This window comes from Eriocheir sinensis, chromosome 51 (genome assembly GCF_024679095.1).
Source record: "Eriocheir sinensis breed Jianghai 21 chromosome 51, ASM2467909v1, whole genome shotgun sequence".
NCBI lineage: Eukaryota > Metazoa > Arthropoda > Malacostraca > Decapoda > Varunidae > Eriocheir > Eriocheir sinensis.
The window spans coordinates 330561-355733 of NC_066559.1; the positions used below are offsets into that span (position 1 = coordinate 330561).

At 43.8% G+C, this 25173-nt stretch overlaps 2 protein-coding genes across 2 annotated transcripts; one reads left to right on the forward strand and one right to left on the reverse strand.

Moving 5' to 3' along the window:
- The first annotated feature begins 4225 nt into the window (after positions 1 to 4225).
- Positions 4226 to 19319, forward strand: LOC126982456 (uncharacterized). The gene is made up of 7 exons (XM_050834495.1): positions 4226 to 4392; positions 7873 to 8850; positions 9926 to 10096; positions 11448 to 11561; positions 12613 to 12784; positions 15474 to 15617; positions 18735 to 19319. Exons 1-7 carry the CDS (start codon positions 4340 to 4342, stop codon positions 18912 to 18914), a joined length of 1812 nt encoding a protein of 603 aa, XP_050690452.1. The 5' UTR covers positions 4226 to 4339; the 3' UTR covers positions 18915 to 19319.
- On the reverse strand, positions 19189 to 23979 carry LOC126982457 (V-type proton ATPase subunit G-like). Its single transcript, XM_050834496.1, has 4 exons — positions 23813 to 23979; positions 22324 to 22424; positions 22038 to 22136; positions 19189 to 19902 (listed from the first exon to the last, which is right to left on the reverse strand). Exons 1-4 carry the CDS (start codon positions 23892 to 23894, stop codon positions 19831 to 19833), a joined length of 354 nt encoding a protein of 117 aa, XP_050690453.1. The 5' UTR covers positions 23895 to 23979; the 3' UTR covers positions 19189 to 19830.
- Between the last annotated feature and the right edge of the window lie 1194 nt (positions 23980 to 25173).

A 25173-nucleotide genomic window follows, 5' to 3' on the forward strand; every position in this document is an offset into this window, starting at 1 on the left:
CACCATCATCACCACTACCACTGCCAGGAAACACCATTGCAACCATTACCGTCATCACCATCACCACCACCACCATCACCACTACCACTGCCAGGAAACACCATTGCAACCATTACCGTCATCACCACCACCACCACCATCATCACCACTACCACTGCCAGGAAACACCATTGCAACCATTACCGTCATCACCATCACCACCACCACCATCACCACTACCACTGCCAGGAAACACCATTGCAACCATTACCGTCATCACCATCACCACCACCACCATCATCACCACTACCACTGCCAGGAAACACCATTGCAACCATTACCGTCATCACCACCACCACCAACATCACCACTACCACTGCCAGGAAACACCATTGCAACCATTACCGTCATCACCACCACCACCACCATCATCACCACTACCACTGCCAGGAAACACCATTGCAACCATTACCGTCATCACCACCACCACCACCACCATCATCACCACTACCACTGCCAGGAAACACCATTGTAACCATTACCGTCATCACCATCACCACCACCACCATCACCACTACCACTGCCAGGAAACACCATTGCAACCATTACCGTCATCACCATCATCACCATCAACACTCACCACCACCATCATCACCACTACCACTGCCAGGAAACACCATTGCAACCATTACCGTCATCACCATCACCACCACCACCATCATCACCACTACCTCTGCCAGGAAACACCATTGTAACCATTACCGTCATCACCATCAACACTCACCACCAACATCATCACCACTACCACTGCCAGGAAACACCATTGTAACCATTACCGTCATCACCATCACCACCACCACCATCATCACCACTACCACTGCCAGGAAACACCATTGCACCCATTACCATCATCACCATCACCACCATCAACACACCACCACCATCATCACTAGCCATCGCCGTCAACACCCTCATCAGTCATCACCTCCACCACTGCCAAGAAACACCATGGCAACCACCACCACCATCACCACTATCTTTGCCAGCTATCAACATCATCACCTCCACCACAACGATTACCTCGCCAACGTTACCTCTTAGTCTATTCATCACAATTAGTATCGCCACCACCACCACCACCATGATCACCACCACCACCATTACAACGATCACTTTGCCAAACATCAGTAAATCATCTCCGTCCATTTAAGTTATTTAGATTAACGCATGCTGATAAATCAATAAGGTATAAATTGATAGATCGATAAGATATAGATATTTCCTCTCGAAGCAAGGTCAAGCCATGGATGCAAGTTGCAGGTTGTCGCGGCGTCCAACTTTGTCGTCAAGTTTTAGGCTTGAACACTCTGCCCACATTTGGATCGAAAACAGAGCCAGGACGAGGCGGTTCGAAACCCGGGCCCCCGCGTGACGTCAGGAAGGGTATCTGGTCGCAAACCCGGGCCCCAGCGTGACATCAGGAAGGGTATCTGGTCGCAAATTCCGAACACAGCCCTCAAAGAGCGACTTTTTATGAGCGTCGGTAAAACCTGTCCTGTCGTCGTGCTCAGTCAAAAGCCCGTATTCATAACCATATCGGCACCCCATTTTATTTCTCCTGGGATTTTCATGGCCTGTTTTATGATCCTGGTTATAGTTTTACCCGACTTCTGCATCTTGAACGGGAAAAATCACCCATGAAAACACGGCTAACCTTCTTTGTGGCCTTGGAAAACAGTTGTAATTGGAGCCAAAGCCTTTTCGTTGATTGGCCAATGATGCGGGGAGAGGGGAGAGGCAAAAGCGAGGCGTCTGAGAACAGATTATCGTGGGCGAGTCTCCCCGGCGAGGAAGGAACAGTCATTGTGTCATGAGGGTTATCACCAAGGAGTCTCCTTGGTTACCACGCTGTTTACCTCCACAAGTTTCCTCATCGGGAACACCCACTTGTTGACGGACCCACCGCTGGAAGGGGCGGCGATAGTGTTAAGGATGTTGATGTTATTGCCAGCCGCCAAGCGTGCATGTGGCGTCTCCAGATTGCTGTGGTTTAGAGGATTAGGGGCGGTTTGCTCCGTAAGAGGGATATAATCATAGCTCCCTCTGCGTACACACACACACCCACACACACACCCACACGGCAATTTCCTGGACCAGCCTAAGCCAAACAAGTGCTAAAAGTAGGACGAGAATGTTACAGAAATAACTCGAACTTGAAACACACACACACACACACACACACACACACACACACACACACAGGGTTACTGACCTGTTTGCTACATAATATAATAATAATAATAATAATAATAATAATAATAATAATAATAATAATAATAATAATAATAATGAAAGACGAAGAAAATTATGGGAAAAATGAGGAAGAGGACAAGAAAGAGGGGGGGAGGGGGAGGAAATAGAGGAGGTGGAATAAGAAATGGAAGAAGGGATAGAGAAGAAAGATGAGGAGAACGAAGGGGAGAAAGAGGATAGGAGGAGAAAGAAGAGGAAAAGAAACAGAAGAACAAATGAAAGAGGAAAGTTTGCTAAAGGTGAAGGAGGAGGAGGAGAAAGAAGAGAGGAGGCGAAAGAAGAACAAGGAGAAGAAGAAAAAAAAACAGAAGAACATGAAAACAACAAGAAAACAAGAACAAGAAATGGAGAAGCAGGTGGAGGAGGTGGAAGAGAGGATGGAGGAAGAGCAGTGGGCGGAGGAAGATGATGTCGATGCCGGCCTGCCGAGAAAAGTTTATTAATCTGCGTCCCACTGTGCTGTGTGACGCAAAGCCTACGTGTGTGTGTGTGAGTGTGTGTGTGTGTGTGTGTGTGCATTTCCTCCGCTCGCGTATACATAAGCCCCTTCCCCCCTTCATCCCCTCATCCCCCTCTCTTCTTTCTCTTCCTTCCCAGAGGCGGATCCATGGGGGGGGGGGGCACCTGATCACGTGCCCCCCCCAAAAAAAATATATATATAATTTTTAATAACTGAATTATTATTATTATTATTATTATTATTATTATTATCATTAAATTGCATAGATGAATGTTATCTACTAGTTCGCGTTAACATATGTTTTAAAGTTAAAAAGAAAACAAAACGTGAAATACTCCCCCTGAGGTGCTTTATATTGTTGTTTTTTTCTCCCCTACACAACAGCTGCAGTTTTGGTCCTGTTCGTCTCTGTTTCTCCCCTTTACTTCCAGTGTTCCAGTCCTTGCCTTGAGCAGCATGCAGCTCACTTCCCCAGCCTCCCCGGTACCCCAGTTCTCTCTTTCAGGCTTTTGTTTCCTATTGTACCATTTTAAAGTTGACTTTTCCGCTGGTCCTGCTTGACAAATTTCCAGGCCATTGTTGACAATCCATTTCTTGATATCTTTAACTCTCATTCGATCTGTTCCAATCATTTTCAAGATTTTCTCTCCTCTAAATTCCATCTAGCTATTTCTTTTTTCCATGTAGATGTTGTTCTGTCCTCTGTTATCACCTTTTTTATCCATTTTTCCTCACTTAGTTCTTCATTTTTCTTCATGAAGCCCATCTTGCTCTTGATAAGTCTCTCCTTGAATGTGCTCCATCCCATGCTGTGCTTTTGGGAGGACCCAGACCCAGTCCCCATCTGCCTGTGGTGTTCTGCACCTTTTCTAATTTCGCCAGCAGGTCTCCTTCCCTGTACTCCGTTATTTCGGAGCCGTACAGGCAGTATGGCACCGGTATCCCTTTCCACATGCTCCTGCCTACCTCGTATTTTTTAAGGTAGCCGACTAGGTAAGTTTACCCCAAAAAATATCACTTTTTGTGATAATTTGTCATGAGAGAAAACAAAGTATGTAGAGTTTGATAGTATACGTATCTATTCTCGGTGGTGAATTTAAAGCTCCTGATTGATTGATTGATAATTTATTGTTGCAAGTAAACAACAAGGGAGAAGGGAGGAACATGCCATCCCAACCCCCAGGCAGGACAGAGTGTGATTATAAGACTAGTAATACAGATACATGTGTAGGTTGAACCATGAAACTAAAAAGATACAATGGTAGGAATGAATGCACAACAAGGGAGGGCGGCGGTACCTCCCCCGAGAGAACACACGATTATGTTTTGTGGAATATTCAGAGCGCGGTTTGCTTGTCAAGCTTCCGTTTTGGAACACAACTTTGGATACTTGGCATCATGTCTCTTACAGACTCTCTATGTTTTGTTTTCCTTCACAGGAGATGCTGATACAAAGGCCTGGCTCGGGAGAAATCTCGAGCCATTTGTGACATCAAGATCAGGATCAAAGCAGAACTGGTCAAAAGAAGAAGAAGAAGAAAACGTAAAAGAAAACAAACCCGCCGCCGCGCCGGGCGCCGGGCCGTCATGTTCACGCCGCCCCGCACGGCCGCCCTGCGGTGCTTCGCCCGCACGTACAGGTGAGGACACACGGGGCACACTCTGGCCCGTGGCCTGCAAGGTGTCATGTACAAGTAACCCTGCACGGCTACGAGCCGGCAGTTTTTCTTTTCATCTGCTGGGAGTAAAGATCACGGTAGTTATTTTGGTAAATTGTGTACACACCATTCTCGCATTTCGAAAACGAATTTTTTTTTTTTTTTTTTTTTTGTTTCCTGTTTGAATTTTTTTGCGTGTCATCAACTCCCGTTTACCCCATTTTTTTCAACAAATAATGATGAGAGACGAATTTAAAATAAAATTAAATTCATTCATTCAAAAATTAACCGAAAACCAGAAAAAAGTCCATTTAGGTCAACACAACTAAAACAAAACCTAACATAACCTAACATAACCTAACCTAACTAAACCTAACCTACTACTAACAACCTAACCTAACCTACTAACCTAAACTAACCTAACCTAAACTAACCCCAACAAACTAACCCCTAACCTAACCTAACCTAACCTAAACTACTAATAACTAACCTAACCACTAACCTAACCTAAACTAACTAACTAACTAACTAACCTACTCTAACCTAGGTAACCTAAGGGTAAATTAAGCACTTCACCAGTCTCGCATTTCACTTCTTTTTTTTTTTTTTTTTTAGTCGCCCTCCTCCCTCCCTCTCTCTCTCCCGTATAAATGATTTTGAGGGTGTTTATGGGATGAAATCTCAATCACTGAGCTCTTTCTAATGGTCAGGGTAAGAAAAGCCATCTCTAGACTGGTGTACTCCTACAATAATACCGTTATTTTCCCAGTGGACTGTATTGGCTGTACAGGCAGCGCCACACGTGGCCACTCAACTCCAAGATGAATTTTCAGTAGAATTCGTTATAAACTAGAGTGCGTCTGAGGCCATGATGCCGCCGTCGCCCCAAGCCGATGATTGCACACACTTCACTCCTGCCCGATTTCAGTTTTTCTCCAAGTCAAACAGTAGATTCAGGAATTCGGGTAGGAGTAAAGTGTGTGCAGTCGTTGGCTTGGAGCGGTGGCGGCAGCAAGGCCTTGTACCATGGAGGCAGTCTCTGACGCACTCTAGTTTACCGTTTACCGTTGATGGGGTTTCAGGCCCTGCTGCTCCGCCGCTGATGCAGCTCTCTACGAGTTACGTTAGCCTCAGTAATAGTCTTCGATGCACTTATTCTCAAACATCGTAGTGAGTGAATGTCTTAATTTCTTTCACGAATAATATCACATATAACAATTAGTTCAGTGTTCGTGTCTGCTATTTTCATTATAGTATCACAATTAAATATTCAACAATTATTTTCAGCTCACTGACCCTTCATCACACACAATTTATCTTTGAGTACAGACACTGATTAATAGCCATGATCGGTCATGTTACAAATTCTCTCAATTTCAGTCTGGAGAACTACACAACACTGGTCATTCGCTGAGTGGTTGATTTCAGGCTTCTTGTATCTCACACAGTTTATGCATTTCTTTTCAGCCATGGTGCACTCCTGTGATTTATGATTGCCAGCGCATTTGAAACAATTTGGGGCGTCTCTATTGGTCTTGGCAGTACAGTTGGCCTCAAGATGGCCATATCTCTGACAATGATAGCATATAATTGCATGGTATCTGTTTCTCACTGTGTATATTCCCCATTCTAATTTTAGTTTGTCGTGGTTCTTGTGAATCAGCTCTCTTACAGTTGGGTCACACCTCAAAATGTAGTGCATTGTGCCGCCAGCTGCAGGCTTGCTAAAAACATAATAGATAACAATAAATAATAATAAATAATAGTAAATAACTTGAGTTCTATGGAAAGTACTGCTTTGACAGTTCACCGAGTGGCCACGTGTGGCGCTGCCTGTATAGCCAATACGGTCCATTGCCGCTCCCTATTTTTGGTGGTGTTTTTCTCTTCCATTTGGTAGTCTGTGGTTCATTTGAGTGTGAGTGCTGAATTTTGCATATACCCAAGGCAGAAACATTCTGCAAACAGAATTTTCAAAATTGCAATAAAAACACAAAAGTATCTCACATTATATGCAAACAAAATCAGTTTTGAGATAAATGCACCATACAGATCAATCAGTAATGCATAATTTGCAAATATGTACTCACATAAACCTTTTGCTAGTCCAGGGAGGTCAGTAGTGTGAGGCCAGGTCAAGTTCAGGTCGCTCAAGCTCACATTTAGGTCACCCATGTGGCCCATGTCAGGGAGGCCTGACTGCCCCTTCCATATCAAGGCTCTAAAATTTCTTCTATTTTTCATTTCTTCCGAGCATTTTGGCGCCTCAGCTCAAGCAAAGCCTTCCATTTTTCGCTCCAAAGCAACAGCTTTGTCTCGTTTTCACACAAAAAAATAAAGCAACAGGTTGTCAACCCATTTGCAATGTGTTCTCTGACCCAGATAACGCTCCTTATGCCTGAAGGCAACCCCCAGGCCAATGCTGCCACTGCCACAGTTATCGTACAAAATTATCAGATTCTCATATACGCAAAAAGCGGCCCAAAAAATTATAAAAATACAAGGAATGCAAGGCATGTGCTTGGCAGGGCGAACGGGCATTTAAAGAGAGGCCATTTAAATGTCAAATGAACCTTGGAACATTGATGGGGTTTCAGGCCCCGCTCCACTGCCAGCGCAGCGCTCCACAGGGCCTTTAACGCTCAGCAGATGTTGCAATAAGTGCATCAAAAAACACCGAATTAACTCAAATTTTTCAAAATAATTCCATTTTTTTACCCAAGCTGAGAATTTCCACCTTAAGGATTGTTTCAAAAGCTTTAGAAAGACAAGAAAGTAAAGCTGTGGGATGGTAGTTTGATGCCACTGCATCAAGATTATGCATTTTCCAGAGTAAGATTGTGGAATACCATTATTGTGTTACTATTTATTATGTTCATTTCTAATACGAGTCTGATTGCTATCCAGGTGTTGTTATTCCTCCTGTGAACTGGTCAAGGTGTCACAACTCACTGTTCTTCTTTGGCTTACTGCAGCTATAGACAAATTAGAACCAAATTTCATGGGTGTAACTGTTAGCAAAGTTAAAAGTAAAGTTGGGAGCTTGTGCTTTAGCTGTGAGTGACCTCAGTGCTCAGCTGTGTATCATTGACCTCTGAACCTGTGGTGGATAAGACATTAACCCAGGACACAGGGCCAGTGTGACATCTGAGTTACCACTCTTTACCTTCCCCAGGCTTCCCCAGGTAATCACATATCAACTAACCCAAAAGGGGGAAAGAGCAGCTGGGTGAAATGTATGCCAACTGCATGGGCCAGGATTTGAACCTGGGCCCACAGATTTGCAGCTAGGGGTGCTAACCATTACACCAGGAAGCACATAAACTGCTAGTCCCTAGAAAATATGAAAGAAAGACTTACATAGAGTTGCTACCTCTTTAAAGAAAAGGAATTTTATTAAGATTCTGTAAGTACTTTTAGGAGGATTGAGTTTACTTTATTTTCACATTTCCCTTTTATCAGGTGGCCAAGGAGGGGATGCAGGAGCCGTCAGTGCCTCTACTACTGGACCAGCCTGTGGCCATGGGAAGCTGGCAGCAGGCCACAGGAGGGGGCCGCCACACACCCAGAGGCCTTGACCACAGAGGCAAGAGGTGACATGACCAGTACCTCATATCACAACACTCTCAGAAGCTCCATACCAAGAAGGGAGGTTATATATATTCCACAAGCCTTTACTTTCAGCTGGTTGCAAGGAATCACCCCACACACAGAGACCTTGAAGAGAAAAGTGATAACCAGCCTGCCTAGTAGCACATCATGCCACAAAGCTCTGGGACATACAGGAGGGGATGTCTGGGGAAGTACCGTAGCAAGAAGGAATGTTTTCATGTACATACCACAGTCCTTCCCACCACGAAGCTGTTTTGGCCACATGAGGAGTGCCTGCCGGGAGATGAGTACTTCCGGGGACGTAAGGAAGAGATACAAATACATCACAAAGAGCAAACTTAGCATAGAGGACCTGCTCTATAATCTGACTAGGACTTATTCTACCGGACACCCGCTGAGGAGAAAAAAGGAGGACGGAGATGAGGATAAAATAGTTAGGAAGAAAGAAGGGAAAGTAGATGAAGAGCCAGCAGGAACAGAACACAAACTAGCCTCAGACTCACCAGGTATCAGCAAACCACCACCACCAGCCTCACAACCACCACCAAGACAATCACCACCACCACCAGCCTCAGCTTCACCAGACACAAGCAAGCCACCACCTGACACAAGCCCACCAGCCTCCTCACCAGACACAACCATAACCTCAGACATCAAGCCAGTCGTCGAGAGCGAGCTGCTGCCGTCCCGTGTCCTGCGGTACATTGTGAGGCGGTACTCCATGTATCTGCAGCGCTTCCAGGACTCCCTCAGGAACGAGATGCCGGACACCTTCAAAATGTTCAGCATCTTTACCGTCGGCTTGAAGGAGTTTATTATTGACTTCAAGTAAGTTAGGGCATTCACAGCGATTACTTAAAGTTGAAGAAAGAAATATATTTAGCCCGGTAGCAGCGATGGGCCAAATTTGTGGCTTTACCGTGTAGCAGCGACGGGCCAGATTTGTGCCATGATAGAGACCCCCAAAAATAGATGATACATAAACTGATCACAAATGCTTTGATATATATATTATGAACTGGTTTGTGTGAGTGATGATTTTTCTCATTTTTCTCGCTTGGAGGGACCATTAAGAAACATGATCCCCGCTGCTACCAGGTTAAATATGTAATTTTGATAAATGTATCTAATAGTACAGATAGACACTTGGATACCACTTCACCATGGCTTCAGTCATCTTCTACTTGCCCCCCAAGAAGGAATAAGGCATCATAACTACACATATAAGTCACTGGGATCAATAATACCAGTTTTCATGTCATAAGTAGACCCCTGACCATAAAGCTGCTGCCAATACTTACAGGAGGTTGAGATAAGACAAGGGCTGCAGATCACTCCAACCATAGTGAAACCAAATTGTCAGAGTCCGTTTCGGCGTTGGCTCCCACGGGTCCATTTCTCCCCTCTGCTCTGCCACACAGTCCCAACACCTATTTTTTCCTTTCATATGTTACCGATAGCTTACATATGAAAGGAAGAGATAGGTGTTGGGACTGTATGGCAGAGCAGAGGGGAGGAAAAGGCCTGCGGGAGCCTACGCCCAAACGGACCCGACAATTTGGTTTCACTTTAGGTTTGCTCAGAGTACTTGTCAAAATGCTCTTCTGTCCCTGTAAAACGATGTCACTAAAGATAATTATTTGCCGTGTGCTTTTATTTTTATTTATTTATTTTTATGTTCCAGTTTCTGTCACCCCTGAGGTAGCTTTGGATACATGTGGAGCTTCACTTGTCTGTCTGTATGTGTGTGTGTGTCAATTTTTATATATTAGATTATCTGTCTGTATCTGAATCATAGGATGGTGTATATTTCACTGTGTGCGTGTGTGCGTGTGTGTGTGTGTGTGTGTGTGTGTGTGTTTCTGTGCCTATTTATCACCCTTGACTTTCCTGTCCACCCCAGAGATTTGGTGACAATCCTGATTCAGCTGAGTCTGCCGGGCTTCACCCTCGCCTCCCTGAGCCGCCGGGAGCTGGAGGTGTACTACCACATGCCCGGCGAGATGGTGCGCGTCTTCCCCATCATCCTCCTCTCCTCCCTCCCCTTCGGACAGAATGTCGCCTTCCCCATCGGGTGAGTGCCAGGGATGTTAGTGTTTTCACTCTCTCTCTCTTTCGGTTTGTGATGTCTGATGCCTCACCCTTCACAATTATCTTGTGGAAACCCTGATTGCAAAAGTTAATTGTTAACCCGGTAGCAGCGACGGGCCAAATCTGTGGCTTTACTGTGTAGCAGCGATGGGCCAAATTTGTGCCATGATATAAACCCCCAAAAAAGATGATACATAATCTGCTCACAAATGCTTTGATATATATTATGAAATGGTTTGTGTGAGGGGTGATTTTTTCTCATTTTTCTCGCTTAGAGGGACCATTAAGAGTGGAGTTTTTACAGAAAGTTTGAGAGAAGAGTTCAGCCTTAGAGACAGATGAGACGGCGGTACTGCCATCAGGGTTAAGGAGAGGAGGAAAAGATAAAGAAGTGAAGTTGGAGGAGATATTTTTGACTAGGTGCCAGAAGTCTCTGGAAGAATTGAAAAAGCAAGGTTTTGACAATTACTATGGATGAAAGAGCTTTTGGCAAGTTGAAGAATAGATTTGGCATGATTTCTGGGCAGAAATGTAAAGATCATGGTTAGCAGGAGTGTGAAGGCTCTGGTACCTTTTGTGAGCTGCCTCTCTATCTTTGATAGCACGAGAACAAGCGTGATTAAACCAAGGCTTTTTAGCATGAGGAGTAGAGAAAGTACGTGGAATGTATGCCTTCATTCCAGAGACAATCACCTCTGTTATGCGCTGGGCACACACAGAGGGGTCTCCATCCTGGAAGCAGTAATCATTCCACGGAAAATCAAAAAAGTACATCCTCAGGTCGTCCCACCGAGCTGAAGCAAAATGCCAGAAGCATCGCCTCCGGTGGGTCCAGAGGCTGTACAGGAGCGATAGGACAGGATACAGAAATAAGGTTGTGATCGGAGGAGCCCAACGGAGAGAGCAGTTTGACAGAGTAAGCAAAAGGGTTAGAGGTAAGGAAGAGGTCTGGTATGTTGGGCCTGTCTCCAAGGCTGTCAGGAATACGTGTAGGGTACTGAACCAACTGCTCTAGATCACTGAGGAGAGCAAAGTTGTAGGCTTGTTCACCAGGCTCGTCAATGAAAGAGGATGAAGCCAAAGCTGGCGGTGAACATTGAAATCTCCTTGGATGGAGATTTCAGCGAAGGAAGAGTGGGTCAAGATGTGCCCTTTCATGGATCTCATTTATAATAATAACAATAATAATAATAATAATAATAATGATAACAAGAATAAGCATTTTCAGTTGTAGGTACATGCTAATTCTGTTCACAATAAAGCCATGCGTACTTGTCACTTGTGCTCTTAATATAAATGCGTCCTCAAGTACCCAATGAATGTTGGTTCCTCAGGTACTGGTTCCCCCGCCACCTGCTGTCCCACCACTTCTGGGACATTCAGCAGCGGCACGAGTTTGGCGTGCTGAGTCTCAAGAGAAGGCTGTTCAATGCCAGGCCGGTGTTCAGGTGAGCAGTGAGGCTGTTCAGCCTCCTTCAGTGGCTATCAGGCATCATAGTAAGTGTCAGGTCAGTGTTCAGGTAAGCAGCAGGTGTTGCTCCACCCCCATCAGTGGCTAGTGAGGTGCTGCGTAGTCGTGGGGACACAAAACACTGACCCCACCCAAGACATATTCTACTGTTCCTAAGTTTCCATGCAGAGAATTTTTGTCTTCCTGCCCAGACTGTTTGCACAAAAAACAGATCAATTCTAAACATGTTCTAGCTGTTCCTGTAGATTTTCTATCATGGAATAGCACAAATGTAAGCGGACACGAGCGCGCGGGTGCTACCTTTGTGAGTGTACAACGTAGACTGAAGGCAGTGTCACACTGAGCATTTTCCTTCAACAGTTAGAGCTAGGAGCAACTGCGGTTGCCTGTACACCCAACCGAAAGTGAGTTTTTGGTTTGAGTAAACACTCCTGTCCTCCCGTCTTTGAAACCATGATCTTACCCACAACCATTTCTTCCTTCCATTTAACTGTAGCAACAAGTCTATAATTTGAGTAACAGCAGCACAAGCCACAACAGCCCTTACTTTGATAAACAGTGTCATGTGGATACAGGGCGACTGGTTTATTTACGTTGTGGATACGGGCAACCGACCTTGGTCGTGTGACGCAATCCCAGAAAAGTTAAGAGTTGCTGGTTGCGCCTACCACCAACGTGGCTGAAGAAAAGAGATCCAGTGTGTCACCACCTTGAGACCCCATTCCCATTGTTTCCCACTCTGAGCGCTCTCGTCTTGCAGCAAACAAAGGGAACCCACGCTCACATCTTCAACTTGTACAAACTGGATGCTCATACACCAAGTCACTGCTTGTAAACCATGGCATCTCTAGTGATTTATTTTTTTATCATAAATCAAAATACTCGTAAACTAAGGCACTCGTAAACTAAAGTATTACTGTACAATATATCATAATGCAATTACGCCTTACAAACATTATGACCATAATAGTTTAGAAAATTTACCAGAAAATCCAGGGTGTTTTTATTTTATTAGCTCTTTTTTTCAGGTCCCTGCAGGCAGCCATCCTCACCCTGAATGATGAGGACAAAGAGAAATGCCGGAATGTTTTCTTCAAGCTTGGCTCCGGGATCCACCCCAATGTGGAGGAAATCCTGGCCCTCATCCCACTCTTCCAACGAGAACCATTCCACATACACAAGATTGGCTCAACACATGTGGTAAGGCTTTTTGTTGACCAGTAAATGATGGTCTCTTGTTTTTAGACCATCACACACACAGCCAACTTCATATTTTATTTTTGTTACAATATTAAGCCAGATGGCTCAAATTCTGCCAAGAGTGAGTTTTTACAATACATGTCTGAAGGTAATAGTGAAACTGTAAAAGCAAGAATTGGCCTAGCTCCCTCTTGGAAAGGTCACTGCATTAGCTTTGCACTCTGCAAGTAAAGGGTAAAGGTAAAGTTGGGGATATGTATACACAAGAGAAGATGGCGCCACTATAAACACCTGCCTGCGCCAATACGGGCTGGGGCCAACTACCATCCAGACGCCTCAAGCAAGCCTACCGGCGCTATAGGCGTAGACGGAAAAAAAAAAAAAAAAATAGCTGTGTGTGGCTTTGGTGCTCATCTTTGTCACATTTGCCCTTGAACCTGTGGGGGGTGAGAACCCATTACCTCGGGACACAGGGCCAGTGTGACATCCGGGTTACCACAGTTTGCCTTCTCCAGATTTTCCCAGGTACCCATTTATCAACCAACCCGAAAGGGTTGGTTGCATGCCAACTGCCCAGGCCGGGATTCGAGCCCTGGCCTGCGGATTTGTAGCTTGACATGCTAACCACTCTGCCAGTGTCTCCTTGCAAATGGGGAAGGAAAAGACCAGCTAGCAGTGGCAGGGAGTCCAAGGAAAATTGGGGTCATAGAGGGTGCAGTGTTTTGCAAGGAGCATTCCAAAATGTAAACAGAACAAGTAACTAATAATTGCAAAGAGGAGAGAGAAAATTAAGCTTCAGAAGAAAGAGGTGGAATGTTTTGGCTGCAAAGGAGACTAACTGTAAGGATCAAGAAAAAGGGAGCTTGGTGGTGGGGATGTAAGCATGTTATGTTAAGGCATGGAAAGGGGTGCAGTTTAAGAAGATGATAAGAAATATTAGAGGAGAGATTAGGATAGGTTTTTGCCATTAACATGATTGTAGAGAGGTATCTTGGGAAGGGTGGGAAGCTGTGTGCTGCATTCATGGATTGGGTAAGAGTTTTTGATAGACTGGACAGAGGACTGTATGAATTTTTTTTTTAATTAATTGCACGTTAGTTTATTAGGAGTAAGAACTTTTATAAAGAAGCTAGTGCCTGTGTATAAGAGGGTAATACAGTAAGCAAGTTATGAGATCTGCAGGTGTGGCCAGGGGTCCTGTGTCCCTGGCCATGGCTAGCAGTCGGTTCAATCTGATCTTGGTTGCTTGGGGTGGGGCCTGCAACCCTTTCTTGTAAACCCATCAACTCTGCTAAAAACAAAATAAAATTAGAGGTCAGGATTGTGGCTTGCCCTGCAACCCTGAGCCAGTTCTACTGTGGGGCCTGACCACAGGGCAGGTTCCCTTGATGCATCCACTTGGATATGCCCTCTGCCTATGACAAGTGCAAGGAAAGGCCTACATGACTTTTACAGCCCTGATGGGGGATGGATCCCTAGCTCTTTGTTTTAGGAGCTTTGTTTGTGGGGTTCTGGTATATCCTGAGCCTTTTAGATGATCACTGGCTGCTTTCCTTAGCAAATGAGATCAAAAGGCTGAAGGTGGATTGAATTTGAACAAGCCTACAACTTTGCTCTCCTTAATGATCTAGAGCAGTTGGTTCAGCACCCTACACATATTCCCAACTGCCTTGGAGACACGCCCAACATTCTAGACCTCCTCCTAACCTCTAATCCTGCTTACTTTGTCAAACTGTTCTCTCTGTAGGGCTCCTCTGATCACAACCTTATTTCAGCATCCTGTACATCCTCTGGACCCACTGAAGAGGCAATGCTTCTGGCATTTTGCTTCAGTTCAGTGGGACAACCTGAGGATGTACTTTTCTGATTTCCCGTGGAATGATTACTGCTTCCAGGAGAGAGACCCCTCTGTGTGTGCCCAGTACATCACTGAGGTGATTGTCTCTGGAATGGAGGCACACATTCCACGTACTGTTCTCGTGCTATCAAAGATAGTGAGGCAGCTCACAAAAGGTACCAGAGCCTTCACACTCCTGCTAATCATTAGATTGGATCATTAATTGGTGGAAGTGTCAAAATGTATGTTGCTCATCAAAATAGCTTGTAATGAATTAATAACATTTGAATTATGGTATATAGGGAATATGTTTGTTTTCACATCCTTATAGGTAGAGTACATGATTGTGCATGCAGTATTTGTACATCAGTCTTTGTATGGGTGTAAGTACACTCTAAATTGTTTCTACTGGAAGTGATATGAGTGCCAATGTGTGAGCTACTCTGAAAAAGTTCTATTGGACATGACCCTTGCAAGTTTTGTAAATTGGTTTATGAGACAAAAAAGATGTTGGAAGATGATTAACACCAATACTTAAAACTGGAAGTTAATCTGTATACCGAAGTCTAGCAACAAAATTGTCATGGATTCCTAACACAATTCTCTTTTTTATTAATAGACTGGATAATGAACTGAATCACTCACTGCCATTACCGCACTCAGACCCCAAGCTCCATCACCATCCACCCTTCACCACAACCTGTCCTCAGATCCACTCACTACATCATCGCTACAACTACTCCACCTCATTCCCGCTCACACCCACCACTTTCCACTCACCACCCATGGGACTATCAACCTGCCCCCATCACCACTCCCGCTTCCCACCCTCATCATTCCTGCTGCTCACAGAATGCACTGTTGCGGCTCCATGGGCGGTCAGCGTTGCCGTTGCGGCGGCGGCGGCTGAAGGACCACGCCCATATCCTCCACTGCATGGATGCGGCCATCTCCAGAGAGGGTGTGGACTCCCTCACACATGACAACCTCAAAAACGTTAGTACCATCCATTTTTTCTCACACACAAAACCTGCATGTCATATTCCACATTGGACCCCATATAAGCATAGAATTGAGTTCCCAGACTGTGCCCTTGTTCTGGAGGAAGAAAGGCAGGGGATGTCATATTCACATATGCCAAGCTCTCAACCTCTTTTGTTGTGGGCACTGGTAGAAAATGGTGGATCAGTGCTACCATTTCCAAATACTGAGTTACTCCGGATTATTCATTGAGACATGCTAAAAGATCAAAGAAATGAGGAAAACTACCCCACAAGATAGCCCTCCATATGGGATTAGAGGGAGGATTCCTAGCTTAGTTTTAGAGGTAACCATGTTCCTGTTTTCATTTTGAAGGAAGGTGGAAAAACTGAAGACAGACAGTTCCAGAGTTTACCAGTAAATGAATGAAAACATTAGTTTACAATAGAAAGTTGAATGGAGTAGACATAGATACAGCTAATACATTTACACAAAGGTCAAGGGTAAAAAAAAATTAATGACAATTCCTAACAATGCAAATCATGTAAGTGAAGACTAAGGACACAGTGGAAGGTGTGGATCAGAAAAAAAGCAATCAAAGAATTTCCCTGAACTGGGCAGCCAAGACCATTTCAAGAGATTTCATTGGGATTTTTGCTGTGAGGTGGGATTGAACTTGCAACCTCTTGGTCACAAGCTGAGCACCATGCCCACTGAGCCACCCAGCCCAATAGGAAGGTGGGGAGCATGATCACACTTTTGGATGCTCAGCCTTTGGCAAGACAAAACTATTTAGGAGAGGCATCACCCCAAACATGCAGCACTATTCAAAGTGCTGTTTAGTGTAGTGAAAGGACACTCAATAACATCATACAGTAGACTCACTGGACTTGTGCCGTCTTCTCTCTTAGTATGACCTGTTGTTTCCAGCCTTGAATTGTACCTTAGACATACACATATCTTGAATTTCTGCAGTCCTTACATTGCATATCTTTCCTCTAATATTTGCATGGTTCACTTCACTGGTACATTTGTCAAGCCTTTCCAACATTCTCTTGTGCACTTAATCATTCTGCATAACTCCATTTTCATGATCAGTGCCACAAACCTAATCATGAACCTTGAGCTAGTTTCCTATTATTCTTTATTTCATCTTTTATGTAACAATTTTCAGGTCTTCAGAGATTTACCTCCATTATACATTATTTCCTCCATATTTTAATCTTTCATGACCTCAGCTGAAGAGCCTGTTAGTTTTACACTATTCATTCAGATTCTACAAGTCATTAATCGAGTGTTGCCTAAACTCATGAGTTTAGTCTCCCATTAGTACAATAAACCCTCGATATAACACAATAATTGGGGGGGAACTTAGTCCATTAATGCCGAAAGTCTGTTATAAGCGGCGGAAATTTAAAAATGTGTAATAATACCGACGAACCTATTGAATGTAGGTATATAGTATGTGATATTTTGACCAAATGTTGTAAATTTTGCAGTTGGCAATACTGCCCTGCCAGCACCTCTCTTCGAAGAGATCTACTCAGTAGTTGCCTTACGGCTGACCGTCACATACGCACAAATGTACGTCTTCACAGGCAACCCCCTGAACGTGCCTGTATGTTCGCAGGAGAGGCTTACATTACTGTATCTTATAGATCTTGGCCTCCTCTTTCCAATGGTGTTTTTGTTTTTAGCTATAATGAATAGTTTTTGAGATACAGAGGTTAAAAGAGCGAGCACTAGCGTCACTTGCTGGTGGTGCTTAAAGCTCCCTGCGAGCCCCAGTCGCACTCAAAGCAAAAAACACCCCCTGAACATGCCTGTACATTTGCAGGAGAGGCTTACATAACCGAATCTTATAGATCTTGGCTTCCTCTTTCCAATGGTGTTTTTGTTTTGTAGCTGTGATGAATAGTTTTTGAGATACAGCAGTTAAAAGAGATCCCCTTCCCCTGCAGGGGTGCCCGAGCGCACCTGGGGGGATTGTCTCATTGCAAGCGCTTAGCAATGAAAGGGTTAAGGAGACAAGTAAAAATTGGTTTGCAAATAGGGTAGAAGTAAAAATTGGTTTGCAAGTAGAGTAGTGGATGACTGGAATAAATTAAACAGTTGTGTAGTTAATTGTTATTGCAAATACAATTAAAAGTTTCAGATCAGATATTTATGAATGAAGCAGATATAATGACTGACTGAATACTGAGAGCTGCCATGTGTAGGTCAACTGGCCTCTTCTCATCTCCTAATGTCCTTGTTTTGCCCATTATTTTTGTTTGTTCCGTACTTGAATCTTCCATAACCCCAACTTTTGAATCTCTTGTTATCCTTGGTTTCATTTCATCTGTCCATCCACACAGCATTGATTTTGATATGTGGCACATGCGCATTGTAGCTCATGAGTGGTTGAAGGTTGCTATATCCTATACCATTGGCTATGTTCGATGCACGGCATGTTTATATATACAAGGAACCCTCACACGTTCTAATTTAAACCCCAAACATGCCGATTTCCATTGACAGCATACCACACAAACAGACAGGAGACACTTGTACCATGCAATCAAGTCAAATCACACGCCAACAAACAATAGGTGTTAATAAGCTTTACCTCATTTCAGGTACAGAAGAAGACATTTGGTTCTGTAAGTGCAAATAAAAGGTATTGTAATAGTTTGTTGCATGTAAAGAACAGGAGTAATATTCAGATTACCATGAAATATTATAGAATGTGATGCTGTGCTGATTTGAATATTACCCATGTGATTTCTATGCAGTGAATGATTATTGAAATACCTCATGTTTGCACTTACGGAGGCAGATGTCCTATGCACCTAAAATAAGATCAATTACACTGTTCATTCTAGTAAAATCAATGTGTTTGGTACAAGCTTGTCTTTTGGGTGCTTGTATGGTATATTTGTTGGTGCAAAGCAGCATGTTTGGAATTAATATACCAGGGTGTGAGGGTTCTTGTATACACATTCAAACATATTGCTGAAAAAAGAAAAAACTTGAATAATTATCACAATAGTTAATATTCACTCAATTGCACTATACCAATGTGCATGTGCCCAGATGGAATGAAAGCAACTACAGTCTATAGTTTACACTCATGGGATACCTCCATTTCAGACCCTAATTTTCCGTGGCCTCAACCCAACCAATATGAGCTCGGTCGCAATGCTGGAGTACCTGCAGAACTGGCTCAGCGTCTCCCGGGAAGTTGATGCCTCCTCCTACTCCCTGCTCCTGCATCTCCCCATCTTCCTTGCTTACAACCAGCCCTCAAACTTTCACCTCATATACTCATGATGCACCAGGAAGGGTCTTTTCGAGTGTATACACCTTGGTCTTAAGAAATTTTAGGGAATTAGGTGTTAATGTGTGGAATGATTCCTTGTCATTACCGGCAAACACTGTGATTTATACAGTTTGGTCATAAGACGTGTTTGCCTCACTTTCATTCATCTCATGTTTCTCAAGACATCAAAACCATGGTATCTCAGTTTTGCTGTACAGCTTAAAAGTGACATGCCATCATTGCAGTGCTAATCCCTTCCTATATTTGTGATCACCATGTACTACATTGTAGTTTTTCTCAATTTATTCTTTTGTCAAGCTACACACAACATTGCTTCTGGTCTTGTCTGAGGCTAGTAATTCATTGTTACATTGTTATTGTTGTTACTGAGTGTAAATATTATTTCTCTGAATCCATCTGCATTGTTTTGACTCCTTGCAAGTTACCAGGTAAGAAAAAGGTTCTAGTTGTCCACTGATATGTTACTGCACAAATCAAAAAAACATTTTTAAATTAGAACAGTGAATTTGTACAAGATAAAATACCTATACAACATATTGCTATCATATACACAATCTCAGTTTTGAATGGTAATAACCATTGATTAGCTTAACATTGTGCCATCTTGTGTTGCAGAAGCAATGATCAACTCAATGACCAGTAACAACTGCATCACTGGAATGAAGGATGAATAATAATAATAAACTTTCTCCTAAGGCATAACAACCATCTGAGACGTTCTGCAAAATAATTTACAAGATCATCCACTTACATCCGACATAAAAACATATTTAAACACCATTATGTACACCGAGAGGGAAGAACATTACACACACATCTAAGTACACGATGAACCCTACAAGCACAAGACTGACTTCACAGGTTTGTGTTAAGTTAGGGACTCGCAACACACCGGCACAGAACAAGCTACTCTCTCTTGGCGTTGATGTGGAGTTCCGGCTTGATGTCCTTGACCATCTGAATGATGCGCTCGATAACCTGAGGAGAGGAAGTTTGTTACTGAATGTTCATAATGAAACCTTTCAATTCTAAAACAGAGTAGAAGGAAGTTTTCTTCTACATTTTTACTTTTCTTACCAGAAACTTTAACCAAACAAGAAAATTTTACCCTGTACCTTAAGGGGGCCGGCCGGCCAAAAATGAAAATCTGAGAAAAAAATTCCTTAGCTGTGTATGGCCTTTGAGAAACTAATGATGAAGTTTTTCATTAAAATTCGCATTTTTTTTTATGGTCATATAATGGACCCCTAACGCATCAAACTCGACATTATGAAATGTACTGGGCATGTAATACATCGATTATTACAATTATTTTCGAGAAAAGTGTTACCCTGTTAGTGACATCTGGCATTTATCCTTCTCTATACCCTGGCTCACACACACATACAGCCTCAGGGAGGTTGCACTGCTTTGCCTTCCTATTACACTCGCCAGGCCACTACTTAGCGTCGCGCTTCTGGCTGTTCCTGGCATTTATGAGAATGGGACAGCAATCAAAGAAGTATATGAATCTTGTAGAAGCAAGACAGAACATAAAACATGAGAAAAAGACAGCAGAGGTTTAGCAAGTGTCGCACCCAGACCACTCTTGCCGCCTCCCGCCTCTGGATATCCTGACCCGTCGACCTCATGCACCGCTCCTGCTGCAAAAACAACGCCCACAACACCTCGCTTTGAGCTATGAAGAACATTACTGAAAGAAGATCCGAAAGAACGACTTACAGCCCTCAACTACTCACTCAAAATTCAAGAAAAAAATACTAAAAGGAAAAGTATGAGTAAGAAGAGATCCAAGAACATCAAAGAGAAGAAGAAAGAGGTGACATATGCTCCGGGAGCATTCTGAAACAAACCTGGCAACAACAAGTAGCTGGGCAGCTATGACACCCCTCCTTTGTGAGGTAATACCTCCTCAAGCTGAGGAGGGGGGGACCAGGAGCCTTACGGACAGAATATTTCATGCCTGGACAACAAAATATATGACTGAACATAGAATGTTCTTGAAACAAAGAAACAACTGCTAATTTTTCACTTTGTATGAAGAATCTTAACCTACTAAACACAGTGGTGAAATCTAAATTATGATACGTTGTGTGATAGTCATGCTAGACTGTGAAACACAGCTATAGTCAAACCATTTCAAATAGTCCGTTGAGGCGGTGGCTTTTGCAGGTCCTTTCCTCCCCTCTTCTCTGCCACACAGTCCCAACACCTATTTTTTTCTAATATGTTACCTATAGCTTACATATGAGAGGAAGAGATGGGTATTGGGACTGTGTGGCAGAGCAGAGAGGAGAAAAGGACCTGTGGATGCCACCACCTCAATGGACTATTTGAGAGGCTTTGAATATCACTATTGGGTGGGAGTTGCCAGCATGAAACATTGCTCCAGGCGGATGGGCACACAGCAGTCGACAGAGTGGTGAGGGTGGTGACAACTTATTGTTTTCCTTAGACTCTCTTTCCTCCTGATGACTGAATGTCAGTAATAAGAACTGTTCTTTAGTCCAAAACAATCAGGACAACATTAAACTATCTCAATTACTTTTACTCCTCCTCAGAGCTAAATGGGGATGGAAGAAGGTTTTGAAGCGATTGTGAGCCAGGCAATGGTGATGAGGGTGAATGATGAAGGAATGAATGCATAATGGGCTGGAGTGGGAGAGAGAAATCAGGACTTGGGGTAAAGGAATATGAAGGGTCAAGTGAAGAAGTGGATGTAGGATGATTGTGGAAGAAGGTAAGGAACAGTGGTAACATGGGTACCCCACAGCACCCACAGTGGCAGGATGAGTGGAGAGGACATGGACTGAGCAGGCTATTCTGTTAAATGAAGCCAGTTTTGTTAGCCTTGGCCACCATATTTTGGTATGAGGCAAGGCGGAGCACAGCTGCTCTTACCAGTACCTCGGCTTACCATCCTACAGTCACGCCGACCTTCAGTGGCGAGAGTCCCCGCTGTTTTAGGAGGATCCACCTGCAGCCTGATGGCCCCGTGCTGCTGATTGGTTTACTGACAGCATGGCAGTCTTCCCATCTTATAACCTAACACTGCGTCATCCTGTCTCAGTCTGTGCCTGACATCGGCCTGCTGGGTACCAGTGGTGCCTTACCCTGTCCTTGTTGTAGGCCACCTGCTTGTTCATGGCAGAGATCTTTACGTGTGTATCACTCTTGATCTTGAGAGCAATGTCGTCCTGAGACCCAAGGTGCTGAAAATGGTTGTCATGGTTAGTTTTGGGTGCACCATTATCATTATAAGCTTTAGACATTATGCTTTGCAACCTTTCCCTAGAAAGGTTAAAAACAATTCATTTGTTAAATTTTCACTAACACACACACACACACTTTGGACATGAGCCTGACTCAATAATCATCAATAAAGAGTTCAAAGCTCACCTTGAGCTCGTAGTCCTTAAACTGGCGCTCTCTCTCCTGCCTGAACTTCTCAATCTCAGCCTGAGCCTCGTCCTTGGCCTGCTTGAGCCTGCGAGCCTTCCCTGCAACACAAAAGAGAATTACCAATGCAGGAAACTTTCTGGTGTACATATTCGTGTCTTCCTCAAAATCTTTCCTGTAGTAAGAGTAAGATAATTATCGATTGTTACATTAAGCCATTCCTCCAGTACAGCCAAGGGCTTACTCAGGTGTGAATGAACCAAGAACTGATCTCCCAGTCATGAGCTTACATTGTCAAAATGCAGAAATTCAAGAAAAGTCAACAAAACCCGCTCATAGGCAGAATTAATTAGTAACCTGACCCAAAGGCTAACAGGGTATTAGGCTTTATTAACAGGACGGTAACCAACAGGAGTGCAGAGGTCATCCTCAGACTCTATTTAGCGTTAGTTAGGCCACACTTAGATTATGCTCTCCAGTTTTGGTGCCCACACTACGGAATGGACATCAACTTGCTAGAATCAGTTCAGAGGAGGATGACCAAGATGATTCAGGGGCTGAGGAACCTCCCATATCAAAATAGGCTGAAACATCTAAACTTGCATTCACTAGAGACAAAGAGTGCGGGGAGATCTGATAGAAGTATTCAAATGGGTCAAGGGTTACAACAAAGGCGATATAAGTAAAGTACTGAGAATTAACCAGCAGGATAGAACTTGCAGTAATGGATTTAAATTAGAAAAGTATAGATTTAGGAGAGATATAGGCAAGCATTGGTTTAGTAATAGGGTGGTGGGGGAATGGAATAGACTCAGCAATCACATAGTTAGTGCAGGGACGATAGCTTGTTTTAAGAGTAGACTGGATAGCTACATGGACGAGGACGACAGGTGGCAGTGAGGTGTGGGTGCAGTAAGGTGACGGACAACGAGGATCAAGCCTCTACCTCTAACCCCTGTAACTACACCTCACCCACCGTGAGTAGTGGGGGGGATTCTGGAGCTGCCCTGTGTAGGCCACCCGGCCTCTTGCAGTTTCCCTATGTTCTTATGTTCTTAAATGCTTTGATATATATTGTGAAAAGGTTTGTGGGAGTGATGATTTTTTCTCATTTTTCTCGCTTAGAGGGACCATTAAGAAACATGATCCCCGCCGCTACCGGGATAATTCTGCAGGTTCATTATACCTCAAAGTAGAATTAATTGTTGATCATTGAAACCTCTGACCCACTCTCCACCTGATGAAGTTGCAAGGGCAATAACACAATAAGTAGCCTTCCCAGAGCCCAGCGTGCCGTAGCCACACGGCCTCGGTGACGCCCGGGCCGCCGCCCACCAGGGCACAATACTCCGCCGCTGCCTCCCTACTGACGGGCTGGGTCAGGCGGCGGCGGCGCCAACACCCCCGCCATTTCCTGCCACACGCGGCGGACGACCCGCCTAAAACCCTCGCCACTCGACAGAACAAGCATCCCTTGCCCGGTACTCACGCTTCCTGGCCTCCGCCACCTTCTCGGCGGCCTTCTTCTCGGCGGCGAGGAGCTGCTGCACACCCTGCGACTGGCTGGCCATGGTGCTGGAGGTCGTCTGCGCCGCCCCCACCGCGGCGCCCGGGACCTGCCGTCTCGTGACTTCTTGGCACACCTTGGCTGTCTTATATTTGCTTTTCTCGGAGTTATTTTATAAGATATTGACTAAAACCGTAGCTTCCATATTTTTCCTATTCATTATGTTACATAGATTTCATTTTATGCGATTTATTTTCATAATGCCCCGAGCTTCTTTTTAATATATATCACACATTAAAGTTCTAGAATGGTATCAATACTTCATTTATGAAAGTAAATAATATATTCTATCGTTTTGACTGTTAATTTTGTCACTGTAACGCATTTTACTAATTCCTGCAAAAATCACGGGGCCCACGAGATTTGTTTCTGACAATCATATGATCGACAACAAAACTGATGCGTTGGTTCTAAACTCAAACACACATTGACCTCTAACAATTTATCATGGCTTTCAAACATCACAAATCACGTACAATCACAGAAAATACGTATAAATTATTGTTTTGCTGAGTTCATTCCATACACAGACCAGCCAGTAGATATCCGCCTCATTAATCGATTTCTCTCCCGTCAGATGATCAAATGATGTTGCGTAATATTGCCTTTGCAACGGCACCGCCCCATTACCTCCATCAACACTACGATGCTTCAGGCATAGAGAAACAGATCATTTTTTATATATAAATTTGACTATCAACTATCCTGCTAAATTCGCAAAGACATTATATTATAGTACAGCGGGTCTGCAAAGGTGGAAGCAGACACAGAGAGATAAAAATAAGTACACACGACCAAAATATAAAAGAATGACAAAGGAAGAAAAGAAAGAAGGAAAAGGAGCGGAAGGAGAGGAGAGGAACGGATCGAGGGACGGGAGGCCATCGGAATGAAAAGATAAAAGAGGAAAATATAAGGATCTGGGGGGAACAACATGGAAACATTTTTATTCACTGCCATCACATGACTACAAACCCAAGGCAGCAGCTGACTCATATAGACTTACATGAACGTCACTACGATTATATATTCCGTATTTGCAAAAAGAGTATTGAGGGAAACAAAAAGGTTTATTAGTCTACCAGCGCTCAGCGTTAACATAATATAAAAGCAGGCTACCTAATATTGGAATGTATACACAAATAAACTGCTAGACTAGATATACCCTCCTGACCAAGTAACTACTATAGCCTATAAGAGGTATAGTCTAATTTGCCAGCCATTGTACAGTCACGCTAAGAAGTGTTGACACAGTTTTCATAATCTTTCGGACACGGAGGGTA